The sequence below is a fragment of the Parasteatoda tepidariorum genome, chromosome 9 (genome assembly GCF_043381705.1).
Source record: "Parasteatoda tepidariorum isolate YZ-2023 chromosome 9, CAS_Ptep_4.0, whole genome shotgun sequence".
Lineage (NCBI taxonomy): Eukaryota > Metazoa > Arthropoda > Arachnida > Araneae > Theridiidae > Parasteatoda > Parasteatoda tepidariorum.
Genome location: NC_092212.1, coordinates 53907625 through 53923448, shown reverse-complemented (window position 1 = coordinate 53923448; position 15824 = coordinate 53907625). Strand labels below are relative to the sequence as shown.

The following is a 15824-nucleotide window of genomic DNA, read 5'->3' as shown; positions in this document are numbered from 1 at the left end:
CTTTGCAATACGGGCAAAATGGGGCAGGTTTTTTCGAAAGAAGAAACATCAAAGAAGACAATAAAAAAAAGTTTAGCTAATTACCTCGTGGAACTATTTGGAACTAAGTTTCGAAAGTGATTCAAACATTGTAAAATGACAAATGATAAGATGTAAACTATAAGTTTGTCAAGAGTATTAACTAATCCAACAAATTGAAAAACTGTACTATAATTTCAGATTAATTACTCTGATAAGAATGTAACAGTAAGGTGAAGTTTCTATATATATTTCTGAAATAAAAATTTAAAAGTTACATTAAAAAAATTTTTTTCATTACATTGTACTCTCGTCGGTCCAAAAAGTAAATTATAATGTTTGGTATGATTATGAATACTTAATTTGGGCTATATTAAAACTGCCTACACATATTTTAGTTGAAAATTTAATTTTTGAACTTTGGTCAAAGATCATGGTCTTCTGGCCCACAGTCACACTAAAAGAAATTTTTCCAAAATGATAGAAAGTTGGCAGGCCTTCATTTGTTACGTAGTAAATAACCTATCATCTCGTCAGTTTTGAAATGATTTGTGTGAAAAAGAAAGCTTAATTTGAATACATGTAGATATATTTAGCATTGAGTTCCTTTAGGCAAATAGTCTGAGTTAAGTTCAAAGTGTCACGTTTATACCGTTTAAAAACGCGGTTAAGGTCTTCCTAGAAAAATAGCTCTCAAAGCACCCGAGGTTTTACGTCAATCGATGTAAAAATGTCCCTTCGTAATTGTATTTGAAAGTAGCTTATTTTATTTTTCAAGGTTTTCTTCTTCTTTTTTTACCGTTTTCTGAATATTTTTGTTTGGATGTTAAAAAAAAATTAATTTTATTTATATTTTAAACTTTTTTTACAGCAAAACAATATTTAAAATTTAGTCAAATTTTTTTACAACTAATTTAAATAATTCTGGAACTAATTATCGAATATTAATTTGCCTATTCTATCGTACTACCTGCACATTTTTCTACTACCCATTTTTTACTACAAATTTAAATAATTCTCGAATATTTATTTGCTTATTCTGTCGTACTACCTGCACATTTTTTTACTACCCGTTTTTTACTACAAATTTAAATAATTCTCGAACTAATTCTCGAATATTAATTTGCTTATTCCGTCGTACTACCTGCACATTTTTCTACTACCCATTTTTTACTACAAATTTAAATAATTCTCGAACTAATTATCGAATATTAATTTGCTTATTCCGTCGTACTACCTGCACATTTTTCTACTACCCAACGTAATTTCAAGTTTTTGAGTTTTCTCAGTTGTGCTCAGCAAAACAAAATGCAACGTAATGAAAATAAAATAAGAAGAAATGTGAGTAAAAACCACACAGTATTTATCCTTCTGTGGTCTATAGAGCAGCCCGCATGTTATTTTTCACTACAAGTTTAACAGATTCGCTAACTATTTATCGACTGTTAAATTTTTTTTATTCCATAGTACTCCCTGTACTTTTTTCTACACCTCAACGCAGTTTCAAGTTTTATAGGTTTTGCAATAGCAAAGCAAAATGTAACGTAATAAAAATAAAATGAGAAAAAATTCGGGCAAAAAACACTCAAATATGAAATAACTTTAGAACATATTAAAGTTTAGAAGAAAAAAAACTCGAGTTCATAAACAAATATGACCCTTTTAGCTCGTAAAATTTCAACACTATATTAGCATTTCTGCCGTCCGTAGAATAGCTTGAATGGTATTTTTTACTACAAGTTTAACAGTTAATATTCGTGAGCTATTTATCGATGTTAAGTTTTTTATTGCATCGTACTTCCTGTACGTTTTTTTTTCATCCCACCCCTTCGTAATTTCAAATTTCTAAATTGAATAGTTATTGAGCAGTAAAACAAAATGCAACGTAAACTTGAACTGCTAAAACAGGGGCAGTGCTTACGATTTAATATAGAGAAACTAAAGATTTTTGAAGTTTCACAATTATATGTTTAACTGTTAATAACTAGTTACTAACGGATGATTACTTCTTAATAAATAAATTATTTTTAAAAGAGACAGTTATACGCTTGTGCAATACTTGAAGTTTAATTTTAATCAAACATGAAATGCTCTATTTTCGAAAAAATAAACGGACAAAAATATGATAATTGGTCCAGATTGCCAGTCTGAACCAGGAGATTGAGTTACTTTCAACGAGGCGACTCATGTTCGTATCCAGACGATTTCTGCTCGATTTGTACACTGTGCTTCCAGCTAGCGCCAACCGCAATGCTGACATAAAATATTTCCAGTGGTAGAGGGATCATCGGTTCGAGACCTCTTGTTATCAGGCTAACCGTGGGAGATTTCAGAGGTTTTTTTCTCCATGTGACGCAAATGTCGATTAGTTTCGCCAAAAAGTTTCTTACGAAGGTAAATAATATTCCAATGCTTGATTAAGAAATTTCCTTGTCTTCAGAGTAGAGCACAAAATTACAAGGCTACAGAGTTGAACTAGGCTGCCATTTTTCCAAAAATTACACAAAATATAAAGTATTGGTTATAGAAACTTTTCATTTCTACCTTTATATTAATAAGGGTAAGCGTTCGTTACTCTTACAAAATGGTTTTAATAAATAGTTTATAATAGCATTAAATTTAGAAATGCAACTTTTACAACCAATTTATGGACTGGTATAAATTCAAATTGACATATTGCAAGTAATATTTTTAATTATTCAAAATAAAAAATTAATAACAGTTTAAAACAAAATTTAATTTTTATTTTATCGGTTTTCCAGAGGGGTAAAGTGCATTCCCTTGACTTTTGAGGGGCTTCAATCTGCAAAAAAATTATCCTAAAATTAAGATAAAATAATTCTGGTTTATTGAAGCAGTTGTTTTAGAGTAAATGTTCCTTTTAAATTAATTTGCAATTATGAAAAATCGTCGCCAAAAGTTGGTAATAGAAATTTTAACGAGTGTCAAAAAGAGTTAAAAGAAATAATAGAAATTCTTGTAATGCAGTTAGAACAAAATTGTAGAATTGTTTTGAAACTGTTAAATTTTGTATTTTATTATGAAGTAAAAATTTGTGATATGTGATTTTTTGTTCTATAGGAAAACTATACGTAGTTCCTTATGTATTAAATAGCATTAAGTATTTTTTTACTTCATTTTATTACTTTAAAATAATTTCTTTCAGGCATGTCCACTTTGTTACATAATATAATTAGTTTCAATGAGTATGTAATTATTTACTCAGTATGAAGTACATTATTTCTTCAAACAATAAGGAGGGTGTTTATACAATAACGATGCGTCATAATAGATATTAATTTATCTATGGCGTAATAAATAATCTATTGGACTCAATTAGAAAAGGATTGATGGTTCCAGTATGCATAAAAAACATCCTTGACAAATAATATTACCTGACAAATAATATACCGGAAATAATTATTTGTATTCAGCAATCGCTGGAACAATACTAAGGTTATTTTTTGCAGTTAATGTATAAATAGCTACGATCAATAAGACTTTTGCCAAGCCTACGAAGTTAATAATTATTTTATAGGATGATTGTTGTTTTTTTCTCCTTGTTTTCTTGCATGAAAGGAAAAGTCGATTAATCAATCGCAAGGATATGAGTTACAACAAGCTGCCTTTCTCCCTTCCTTTAATTTCTTGGGGACGGGTGATTCAGAAAAGCATTCGTACAAGATCAGAATCAAGTTGTAATTAAATAAAAAACGGTAACTTAAATGTAGTCGTTGCTGATTAGACAGACTTACTTTGCTTTTTCTTTAATTATTGCTAGTTTAATCATATGTATAATCAAGGTTAATTCAAAGTGTAACTAAATAGTTTTATTTTACACAAAGTAATGGTGAATTAAATAAATCAAACAATTATAACTCCGCTCACAAATAAACTGCTAAAGAAATACTTTGATTACCAGTTTTATATTTTTACCCTGATTGATACGGTTTTATGCTGTCGCGTATTTGTGACAGTCGGCGCGAAAGGGTTAATTTAACTTCAATGCGATAGAGGAGAAATATTTCTTTTCTGGAGGGAAAAGGAAAAACATTGGTTGACCAAAAAATGAATTTTTTTATAAAGTTTTTTTTTTCAATCTATGTGAATAATTTTCAATAAATAAGACTTTTATTTTATAAATGATTTAAATCCATTTCTGTTTATTAGTTTTGTTCAATTTTAAGCAAAATTAAAGCTTTCATACGATTTAAAGTTTTAGCTAAGGTGCAAATAAGTGCAACGGATCATTTCTCGTTTTAGCTATCACTTTTTTCTGAAGTAATGTCAAATTTGGATTCATATTTTTACTGCAAATGCTGACTGATATTAATCAGTCTGTAACTTTTCAAAAACGACGAAAACTTTCTTAGGTTTTTTTTCCAACGTTCCGATCTATCAAGCTCTAGAATGTCATCTTTTAACTTTTTAGGAATTAATAAACCTATTTTACTTGCACTGCCTTTATTTTGATTTCTCTTGTAGTAAAATAATTGCAAACGTTTCAATTTAACCTTCACTTCTTATTTTCTCTTATTTTCACCAAGTTTCAAATTTTTATTGCAATTGGATCGGTTTTCGATAAATGTTCCAATAATGTTATACATATGATGAGGAGTGACTTTTTTTTCATTTACTTCTGATTCGAATTTACAAGAAAGCTGGCACATTAGTACGAACCTTAGTAAATTTTAATGTCCTTTTTAAGCAAAAATTTAAAATTGCAAAAAGGGATGTTTTTAAGATGATTTTATGACCTGGTAGTAGATACCAATCAGATACTGTGTAGGGGTCAGGGAGTGGACCTCACATCATTCATTCTCTGTACCAGGGGTGGCCAAGCTACTTGATAGTCGATCCATTTTTCAAAATTTGAAATTTTTCGCGAGCCGCAATTAAATACATATTTAAAAGGTACGCAAAAAAGGTATTAAAATTTTTTTACAGAAATTATATTTATGAAAACATAAATAAAAGTACAAAATATGTGCATTGAATTTAAATATTAAAAATTAAACACATTTATTTTACTTCTCCTGCTAATTCTTTAAAATTTGGTAAATAATTGGTGACAGCACTTCTCAGTAATTCTTTGAGGTGCTGGTTAGTTAATACTGATACTCACAAAAATACGTTATTTCGAATATTGAAATAATTCGACAAGCAGCCTTTTTTAATTTAGGATACTTCGATTCTTGTACAAATTTCTGAAATTCAGTAATCGACGTCGACTTATATTCCAATTGTAGCGCTTGATCTTCTTACATCTCTTTTAATTCTAATTCTCCAGATGCTTTTTGGGTCATAATTATATTGGAAATGGAAAACTCGCCTTGAATTATGATAATTTTAAATAGATTCAGAAGAAAAATCCAGAGGCGATTTAAAATATTTCAATTCTTGAAATCTATTTTGGAATTCCGTCAATATTCCTTCTAATTTTTTTTATGTACTCGTTGAGTTTTTCTTGTTTAATATTGGAGCAGATATTTTTAATTCGAGGAAAATTAAAAATGTTTTATTTTTAATGTCCTTTTGAAAAAATTGAAATTTAGTTTGAAAACTAAATATACACTGTCAGAGATCTGATATTATTCTATCTTTCCCCTGCAATTGTAAATTCAGTGTTCGCCAGTAATATTTCTTGTCAGTAATTCAAAGGACATTTTGAAACACATACGGAACGATAATAATTTAATTTTTTAAAATATAATAGCCCAAAAATGAAAAGAGATCTCGGGTGCATTTATCGAGAGCCGCAAATAATCCGTCAAAGAGCAGCATGTGGCTCGCTAGCCGCATGTTGGCCACCCCTGATCCATACTATCAGTTCTTACTGTGAGAGCAACGTTGGCCCACCTAATATGGTGCTTATGAAAGAGTGGCCGGCAAATCTGCCCGACTGATACCTGAATGACGATTATCAATCGGCTGGGCATTGAAAAAGAAACATTTGGTGTACTGCCGATAAACTTACGTTAGTATCTTAGCTATTCGGCGCGTTAATATGCTTTACCGAAACTATCAGCTCTCGAAATGATCGATGATTTGGTGATCACTGCCGTAAACGACAGATACGTCATGTAAAAATATCTTCAATAAAGATGCTAGTAAAAAATCGTTAAGTTTCTTCACTTAACTCCTGTATAAAAAGACAAGGCAGCAAATTTCAGCAGAGATAGATTTTTATTTCTTATTTCTCTGAAATGAATAATGGTGTTACCAGTACGTTTTTTATTTACTTTTTTAAAAGGAAATGTTTTCAAAATAAATGCTTCCTATTTTCAGATAATCAAAAGCATTATTCTTGGAATTGAAAAAAGTTCTTTTGAAATTAAAAAGTAGTTTACTTTTTTTAAATAATTTTAATAATCATTGTTTACTTTTTTTTTAATAATTTTAATAATCATTGCTGCATTTTGATGTTACATCAAACTATAGTGTTAAAAACATCACCTAAATATCGCCAATATTCTTAAATTCTTTCAAACAGGAGGAAGGGGGGCACATCTTTTGTTTTTAGCAAACTATTCGTCTATTTTAGCTTTTATGTACACCGAAGAGCCATTACATTATGATCACCCTGCTAATAACATGTAGGACCACCTTTAGCCCTCAAAACTGCTAGCACTCGCCGTGGCATTGATTCCACAAGGTGCTGATAGGTAGTCTGAGGTATCTGGTACTAAGCTCTCACCAACTGGTCCTGCAATTCCCTCACATTGCGAGGGGGTAGCGTGGCAGCACGAATTTGGTTTTCCAAGTAGGACCACAAATGCTCTATTGGATTAAGGTCAGGTGAATTTGGGGGCCAAGAAATGACTTGAAAGGCACTGGAATGTTCCTCGAACCAATCCATGGCGATTCGACCCTCATGACATGGTGCATTATCCTGTTGGTAAACACCATCCCTCGCTGGAAAAACTGTTGCCATGAATGGATGAGCTATGTTCAAGTAGCTTACAGACGTCAGGGATTGTTCTATGAAGATTATGGGTCCTAGTGTGCCCCATGAAAACATTGTTCCTGGGCGAGAAACCATGAAAACCTGGGCGAGCCCATTGTTATAGATGGAGGGTGGTCATAATGTAATGGCTCTTCGGTGTACATATACATAGTTATTTTTTATATCTATGTGCATTTATATATAAATGAATGAGATGAACACTTTTCTAAAAAAAATGTTGCCTGGTTGGAAAAAATTAAAAATGGACGTGTATTCCACATAAAAAAATAACGACATTTATCATGGTAAAAAACATCTTTTGGCTCCAAATCTACGAGGTTTGTGACAAAGATATTTTAAGAAACGGTGTTTATTACTTCGAATTGTGCAATACTTGTTTAGTGTGTGTTGAATAAATTGAAAACTAATTATTATGTAATCCATTAATGCTTAACTGTAAATATTATAATTTAAATAATACTGAATAGATATTATGAAACTACTAATTGAAACTATCAAAGGGAATAAACAAACTTAGCAGAATAAAACATTTAAGGTCAATCGTTATTTCTTCCTAGAATACAAGTTAGGCGTAGAGTTAACTAAATGCGAACTGATGAGCGTGTAAGGATTCAATTGGTGAGCACGACTGGTAAAAAAATTAAAATAAATGGATATGAATTATTCGGAATACCAATACAATAGATGATAGTTTGAACTTCGATTCCTATTTCTGACAGTTATTTCCTTGTCCGTAATTATAATTGACAGTTTCTCTGTTTAACAGAGTTGTAAGTGTGGGTTAAACCCAAACTTTGATTAATGGTTAAAAAAATATTCTTTTATTTGAGATTCGTTCAGACGGAAAATGGAAATTCCTCTTTATAAAATGAAAACTGCCTTGTCTATCAAACGTTTTGATTGTTAACGTAACATTCTTATTGGACGAAAAAAATCACATGACTTACCATTAGTTAAAAAAAGTCTAGGTATCCTTAGCTGACATCAGCCTGAAAGTTGTTAAAAATCATGAAGGTATTTAGATGTAAATTGCTTAGTTATATCAGCAGAGAAGCATTAGTCTTCATAGTTAATCAACATTAGCTATTTTTGCTCTGTTCTTTTACTTCAAACTTCAGCTGTTCGATTTTGATGTTTATTTGAAACTTAAATTTCGAAATCATCAATTATATTATCAAGCACCATATAATTTTTATCCCTAATTATTGCAAGCAAATGTACGTTATAATAATGAACAAATAATACTTTAAAAGGAGACACTTGATTAGTACGTATCATTACAACACATTTTTCATAGAACGTCATTAGGACGCTTTTCAACAAACGGTGTTGTCATTCAACATTAAAAGAAAATGTTTGAGCACGTTGTAGACTAAATGAGTAGACATCTACAAAACATTATATGTTGTCTGTGCCCTGTTTACTTCTGTATATTTTCGATCCTTGTTTCGATTTGATTAGTTATTGAAGTTTAAGAATTTTTATTTTTTGCTTTAGCCGACCGGCCAGTGTAGGGGGCAGAGAACTGTCCTTGCATCAGAAATGGTCTGGGTTCGAATCCCGGGCAAGGCATGGGTGTTCTTTCCTTTTCTGTACTATCTGTCCTCACTGTGGGAGCGACGTTGTCCCACCTAATATGGTGCCCCTGAAAGAGAGGCCAGCAAAATCAGCCCTGTATATGCCTGAATTGATTGACGGATGTTAACACAGGTGGGACTTGGAAATTTTTTTTTTGCATTATGATAATAAGAATAATTGAATAAAAAGATAGGGTTGCGTGAATTAATATACCGTAGAATCAATATATAGATATAACATAATACAACTAGGGCAAAATAAAAAATAAAAGCGTATGCATATAGAGGACTTATAACCATTTGATATGATTATTTGGTGCTTTTGTAAAGATTTCAACTTGCTCCGGACAGCGGATAAACATTTTTTTTAGTGGTTGTCTTTTAATGCAAGATTCTTGGTTTAGTAAATTCGATTTATAGGGTTTTCATTCTACACTATTTCAAAATTATTCAGAGGGTTATCTTATACGCCACTTTGTTTCAGTTAAACCATGTTGAGCCTTATAAAAAGTAGGAAAATTCAGCCGAAAATCTTCAAATTTTAGTATGTAGTTCTGTACCGTTTTCTAAAATATTTTGTGGAATGCAGGCCTGAAAGCGAGACGGAAAAGAGAAAGCACTAGTAGTTTAAATTATTGGATAACTATTATTGGATTGGATAATTAATTTTCGGAAGGATTAAATCTATTCTTAACAATAAACAATTCATTGCGATTATTTTTACCTGTTGGAAAAAGCAATTTAATATATAAATTATATCCGTTAAAAAATTTGGTAGTTATGGATATTTTATAATTTCCGAAAAAAATTTACAAAGGAAATTTATTTGTTACCAGTTTTTATTCGTTTCCGTCTTGATATATACGGGCTTTCAGCCCTTGTCGAATTTGGAGCATATGGCGTCTCTCTTCTTTTGCTAGGCTGCCAGCTTCTATGTGTTTTGAAAAATATATTGTAGAGTAGTAGACAATCAAAAATTAATGCTTTTAGAATTTATATACCGTATTAAAAGCATCCCCACAAGAGAGCTGGAACAAAATAGCTTTCTAAAATAATTTACATATATATAGAAAATAGCCTTAATACAGATTTACAGAGGATAAATCATACAGTAAAACATAAAATTTGATATCATTAGAAAATATTTTATCATTGAGCGTAAAAAGTTAGCAAACCTGTTGTTGTGATTAAAAGAAAAATTTGTTCACAATTATCAAAAATTTAACTTTACAACTATGATTATGTTATGATTAACGTTTAATAAGTTTATTGGAATAACATGTTAAGTTATATTTTATACAAAATTTTTTTAAAAAATGTTAAGAAACACTACAAAGGTGTTAAGGGGTTCTAGAGGATTTTCCAGAACTAAATTTTCGATTTTTTTTTTGAAGAAAAAAAGTTTATGTAATTATCTGTATTATAAGCAATTTGTCACCAATTATAAGATAATACTCTCAAAACTACTGAAGTTATAGCAAAAATTTTTAAAAAAAAAACTAAATTCTAGTCACTGAAAACAGAAAATAACACACCCATTTTCTTAACTGATAAACTTCTCGTCTGAAAGCACAAATATTTTGTTTAAAGTTATATATTCAATATTTTCTCTTTAAAACTGTTTTTCTATTTTCAAATTCTTTCCCCTGGCGTGCAAGACTACTCGTCTTATGATAAACCTATTAAATTAAAACTTGGTAGTTGATTTGATTAAAGCATGTTGTGCTAAACTTTTAATACTAGCATTATGCAAGTATATTATTTTTTATAATTTTTCTTCTTATCTTTTAATTAATCTTTATTATTTTCCATGTTTTCTCAATATTTAAACTAAAATCTCCTGAGTCGATCATACAAGAAGTTCTGGCAGACCGCAGTCGGGTCAGACAAAAGACAGTGTGAAAAGGGTCAAGGAAAGAATACGACGAAACGGTCAAAGACCTGATAGGCCGAGAGCTTAAAATATCGAGGGGATCAGTGTTAAACATTCTGAAAAAGGACCTTGGTTGAAAGCTTATTATAGAAAGTAGGAAATTCACAGATGTTCAGGATCAGCTAAGATGAAATGAAACAGGGGGTGGAAGAAATTCTTGCAAGGCATGCTGGGGATGAACGACTGCTGATGTTCAAATCCGTAGACTTGTAATTTTGAACCCAACCCAGAAGACGAAGGAACTCCTTGACCACGAATTGGGTGGAATTGCCTTCGTGGGAGAATTTTTAAAGGAAATAAACCGGTATTTAAGTTACATGGGGACGAAAATCACGAAAAACTCCCATTATTAGCGTGATGGCAAGGTACTCTAACCCATGATCCATCTACCACTGAGGATATTTATTCATGTCAGAACTGTTGACGGTGCAAGCCGGATGCGGAATTCATATCAACCAGGTATCGCTGGGATTCGAACCCGGTTCACCACATTGAAAGGCGAACACTCTATCCTCTGAGCAGTCGCGGCTCGTTACAATCAGTTATTTTTTCAGACGTTCAGTTCTTTTCAGTTATTATTTTTTTAAATTTTTATTCATAACATCTCTGAGCTCCAGCATTATGTTTCGCATTGTCAAAATGTTTCATCTGTGGTGGTTTAGGGGATCCTTTCAAAACGAGGCAAGTTTTCATTGAAAAAGGGATAAAAATCAATGCCCGAAATTTTATACCTGAGGTTTTGGAAAAAGTTTTACTTTACTCCCAAGTATCCAGAGTATGCCTTAGTTGGAATATTTCTGCTTCCAACAAGATGGTGCTCCTTGTCATACCGTATATGTGGTTCAGGAGTGGTGCAACAAACATTCAGCTGACTTTTTATCGATCGAAGAATGAATGGGCTTCCAACTCCCCCTATCTAAACCATTAGATTATTTTGTTTGGTCATATATGCTCGCCCAACTTAATAATTATAAAATCATCAATTTAAGCAAATTAAAAAATGTAAATCAAAAGATATGTCTGGAACTACCAGTGGAAGCCGTACGTGCCGCATGTGATGCGTTTGAAAAGAGACTTAAGTTCGTCAAGAAAGTAAAAGACAGTATAATTCCAAAGCATTTGTTGTAAAGATACTTAATGATTACTACTCTTTAATTTAATGCAAAAGTTTTGCATGATTTATTATTTATTATTGTAATGAAAATTTGAAAGTGTACGAGAAGTTATTGGTCACCCCGTGTGTATATATATATACACCGAAGAGCCATTACATTATGACCACCCTCCATCTATAACAATGGGCTCGCCCAGGTTTTAATGGTTCCTCGCCCAGAAACAATGCCAGGACCCATAATCCTCATAGAACAATCCCTGACGTCTGTAAGCTACTTGAACATAGTTGCAAACCAGGTTTACCCATTCATGGCAACAGTTCTTCCCGCGGGGGATGGTGTTTACCAACAGGGTAATGCACCATGTCATAAGGGTAGAATCGTCGAGGAACATTCCAGTGACTTTCAAGTCATGTCTTGGCCCTAAAAGTCACATGACCTTAATCCAATAGAGCATTTGTGGTCCTACTTGGAAAACCAAATTCGTGCCGCCACGCAACCCCCTGGCAATATGAGGGAATTGCAGGACCAGTTGGTGAGCGCTTGGTACCAGATACCTCAGACTACCTATCAGCATCTTGTGGAATCAATGCTACTGCTGGTGCTAGCAGTTTTGAGGGCTAAAGGTGGACCTACATGTTATTAGCAGGGTAGTCATAATGTAATGGCTCTTCGGTATATATATATATATATATCGGGCAAATAATAATACCTTCGCGAAGCTAATCCTGCGAGACTTATAATATCAGGGCTACATCCCTGATATCATGGGTTGATTTTAGCTCAAATAAACCAGTCGTAAACCAAAATACTTCTGCAATAGCTTTATTTAAAGGTAGGCTGTTGGCGGTAACAGTTAGCACCCATTCTCCACACTGAAGGGGGGTGGACAGCTCTCTCTGACAATTCCGACAGAGTTTATCAGGATCACATCATGTTGAAAAGACACGCAAAAACGATTGTTCCTGCTTTATATACTAACAGAAAATGAAGTAAAAAGGTTCAAGTCGTGCATACCTTGTAACTCTACGNTAAAAAAAGGCTTAAAAGATCATTCACTGCATTTGAAATTAAATATAATTTTTAGTACTTTTCAATCAGTGGGTCAAAAATGCTCTAAAACAGCCATGTTTGGAGAGAAAGGAAGAGGTAATATCAAATAAAACACCACACATTTTGGTTAAAATAAAAATATTTAAAACTATTTAATAGCTTTAAAATTATTTAATATATTTAAAATTATTTAATGTATTTGAAATTATTTAGCATATTTATACTTTTTTTTTATCTCGTATAACAAAATAAAGGCTCATCTATATTCAGATCACAAATGTAATTTTAAAAAAAACGCTTTAAAATTAAAGAGTAGAATTTTAGATGTGATCTATAACATGTATTTTGTTTCCGAACTGTTCTCCGAATTGTGAAATGGGATACTTTGTGACAAAGGGTATGGGGTGTCAAAAAATTTTGAAAAAAAAAGTGGAAATTAAGGTTATTTATTTATATATATATATATATATATCAAAATAAGCATAATAGCATAGTATAGCATAATAAATAAATACAAAAAGAAAAAAACGAAGATTAAGAAAAACAATAAGTTTTTTTTACTGTGTATAAGCTGCAAGTAAATAAAACTCATAAAATAAGTTCAAAAAGTAGAGAAATCATGAGAAAAAATTACAGAACAATGAAAAAAGGGAGAAAAAAAAATTATATTAAAAATAATAAGAATCCTAAGAGAGAAAATCCGAAAAAAAATGGGAAAAAATTAGTAAAAAGATGGAAACTTTTCATCAGAACGCGATTATATCAGCAGAAAGGAGTGCTTTCTAATATTGTATCATTATAGCCAAAGCAAACTATATCAATACTATATATTTGATATATTTTGCTTTGGCTATGTTGCACCTCTCTTTGCGGATATAGGGAGGCGAACTGTCCATCCTTTGAGCAACCGTGCGGCTCAAGGTCGTTAATTGATATTTCTTCGATAAAATTAAAATCACTTAGAACTCTTATTGGAAAACATCCTTTTTCAGGAAAAGGATATAAATCATTGCAAAGGAAATTGAAGTTTGGCCTTAACTGCTAACTGTAACTATCCTAGAAAATTTCCTTAAATTGCCGAAAACGTAAATTTTTTTTCTTCTCAAATTGTCTCTAATCAGTTCTAATTAACTTTCGAATTGTCTCTTCCATTGATGATATTTAATGATATTGTTCTTGTTCTAAACAATATATTTTTATTTTTGCAGTGTTTGACTCGATGTCAAAGCCACCGTCAGGGATTTTCGAAGGGACCGTTTCAGATTTTGGAGCTTTCGATCAATGCCTGGAAATAGAATTGCCTAAGAGAAATGGAGATATAGAATTTAGAGGAAAGTATTGTGCTATTGAAGCGGCACCTATAATGCCAAAACCATTCAGAAACTTTTCTTTGGCCAAGTTAGTTCATGCAGGTCCTCTTGATACAGTAAGGCAATTTCTTAATTATTAAACTACAAATCGTTTGATTTAAAACTCCTTAAAAGTTTTAAGTAATTGCATACAAAGATAATAGTACTATTAGTATTAGATTGTTTGAAAAGTTCTTTCCCATCTTTGCATTACCCATAATTGGGTACTTGCATTTCAAGAAAAAGAAGATCACAGACACCCTCATATATAACCTATGACGTCAGCACCAGCTGATCGTTGATAAGCAAAATGGTGTGTTAAAGTTGAGATAAGTTTCTCCACGTAAGTTAAAATGTTAATTATCGTTAAATTAATTAAATACAGCGCCGTCTAGCGTATCGAATATGATGAAAAGTAATTCTTCCTCAACGACGTCTTTTACTTAACTTAGTTTTATTATTTGTTTATATATTTTATTGTAACCGTTATATATTTTGGTTTCGTGTACCTGGCAACTATGATGCATAATTAGTTTGTTTATGTTCAACATGGCTTCGTCTCTGTCATTGTGTTAAGTAAGAAATATTTCGTGAAAGAATTGAAATATTTGTGAAAGCATCAATGTGAAAGAATGTAGAATGTGTCACTTAAGAAAAATTATAATTGATGGGCTTGGTTTACTAGAAATAGAATGGAAAGAACAGTTGCTAGCGTAAGTAAATGTAACGTTTCAGCAACCAATCAGGATCGAGATACCCACACTACCTCCTATTATTTATGTCAATAATGATAAAGATATAACATAATGGGTTACGTATATGTTACCGCTAATTACCCAGAACACATTACCTAGAATAATTAATAGATTAACTACGTTAATCCAATCCTTTAAAGTTCAGATTTAAAATTTTTATGCAGTTTACCAAAGTAAAGTTACTCATTAACGGTCTTCGAATCATTAAAGTCTAAATGTTTATTTCTCACATTTTATCAATTAATTTTGTTGATTGTTTGATTGTATTAACTTAATTCTTTAGATATTGAAAATAAAGAAATGACATTAATTTCCTTAATTGTGATAATATTTTAAACTCTTTTGATACTTCGTATTAAAGTTTTTAAAGTGATTGATGATTGATTTTATCAAATGATGTGAAGATTGTTTGATTGCAGCTTTTTGATTTTCTTAGATAACAAAAAATAACTAACATTATGCTGATTTCAAGGTACGTACAGAAAGTACTTATTTTCACTTTAACGAGTGTCTAGTGGGAAATGTACAGATTATCTAGGTAAATTGTAGATAAGACTTTTATCTAGGTCCTAGATAATTTGATATATGAAACAATTTTGTACTTCAACGTAACATTCCAGTTAATCTGCACCTGAGCAAGATAGTTAGCAGAATAACTCATTTATATAATTTACAGGTAATATGTATACCTTGGAAAAAAATTAAATATTGGCGGGCTTGCTGTAGTTTAGTGATACGCAACACTTTTTTTAAGAATGACATTTTTAAAATCAAACTGTTCATTAGCTTTCTTTCCAGATAGCTAAACTTTACAATTTCTTGGAATTTCTACTAGAAAACCACCTTAGTGCTTACCTGTAAAATGTTTTGTGTTTCACCAAAATGTTCTTAAATGGCTCCTGATCCTATTTTATGATACTATTGCTCCAAGCCTTTTTAATTAAATAAGAAAGCTGTATCAGAAATAGATATACTTGATCTTAAATATTTTCTGTTAATAAACTAGGTATATAAGATTTTTTAAAAGGAACCTTCTAGGCAAATAAGTAACTGATTTCGA

The 15824-nt window shown here is 31.4% G+C and overlaps 1 protein-coding gene across 1 annotated transcript in view; it reads left to right on the top strand.

The window, feature by feature from the left end:
• Positions 1-15824, top strand: part of LOC107455697 (nose resistant to fluoxetine protein 6) — a 63799-nt gene that overhangs the window by 5761 nt on the left and 42214 nt on the right. Inside the window, exon 2 of the mRNA XM_071185197.1 lies at positions 13869-14086. Coding sequence (XP_071041298.1) covers positions 13869-14086 — 218 coding nt within the window. The remainder of the gene's footprint in view (positions 1-13868; positions 14087-15824) is intronic.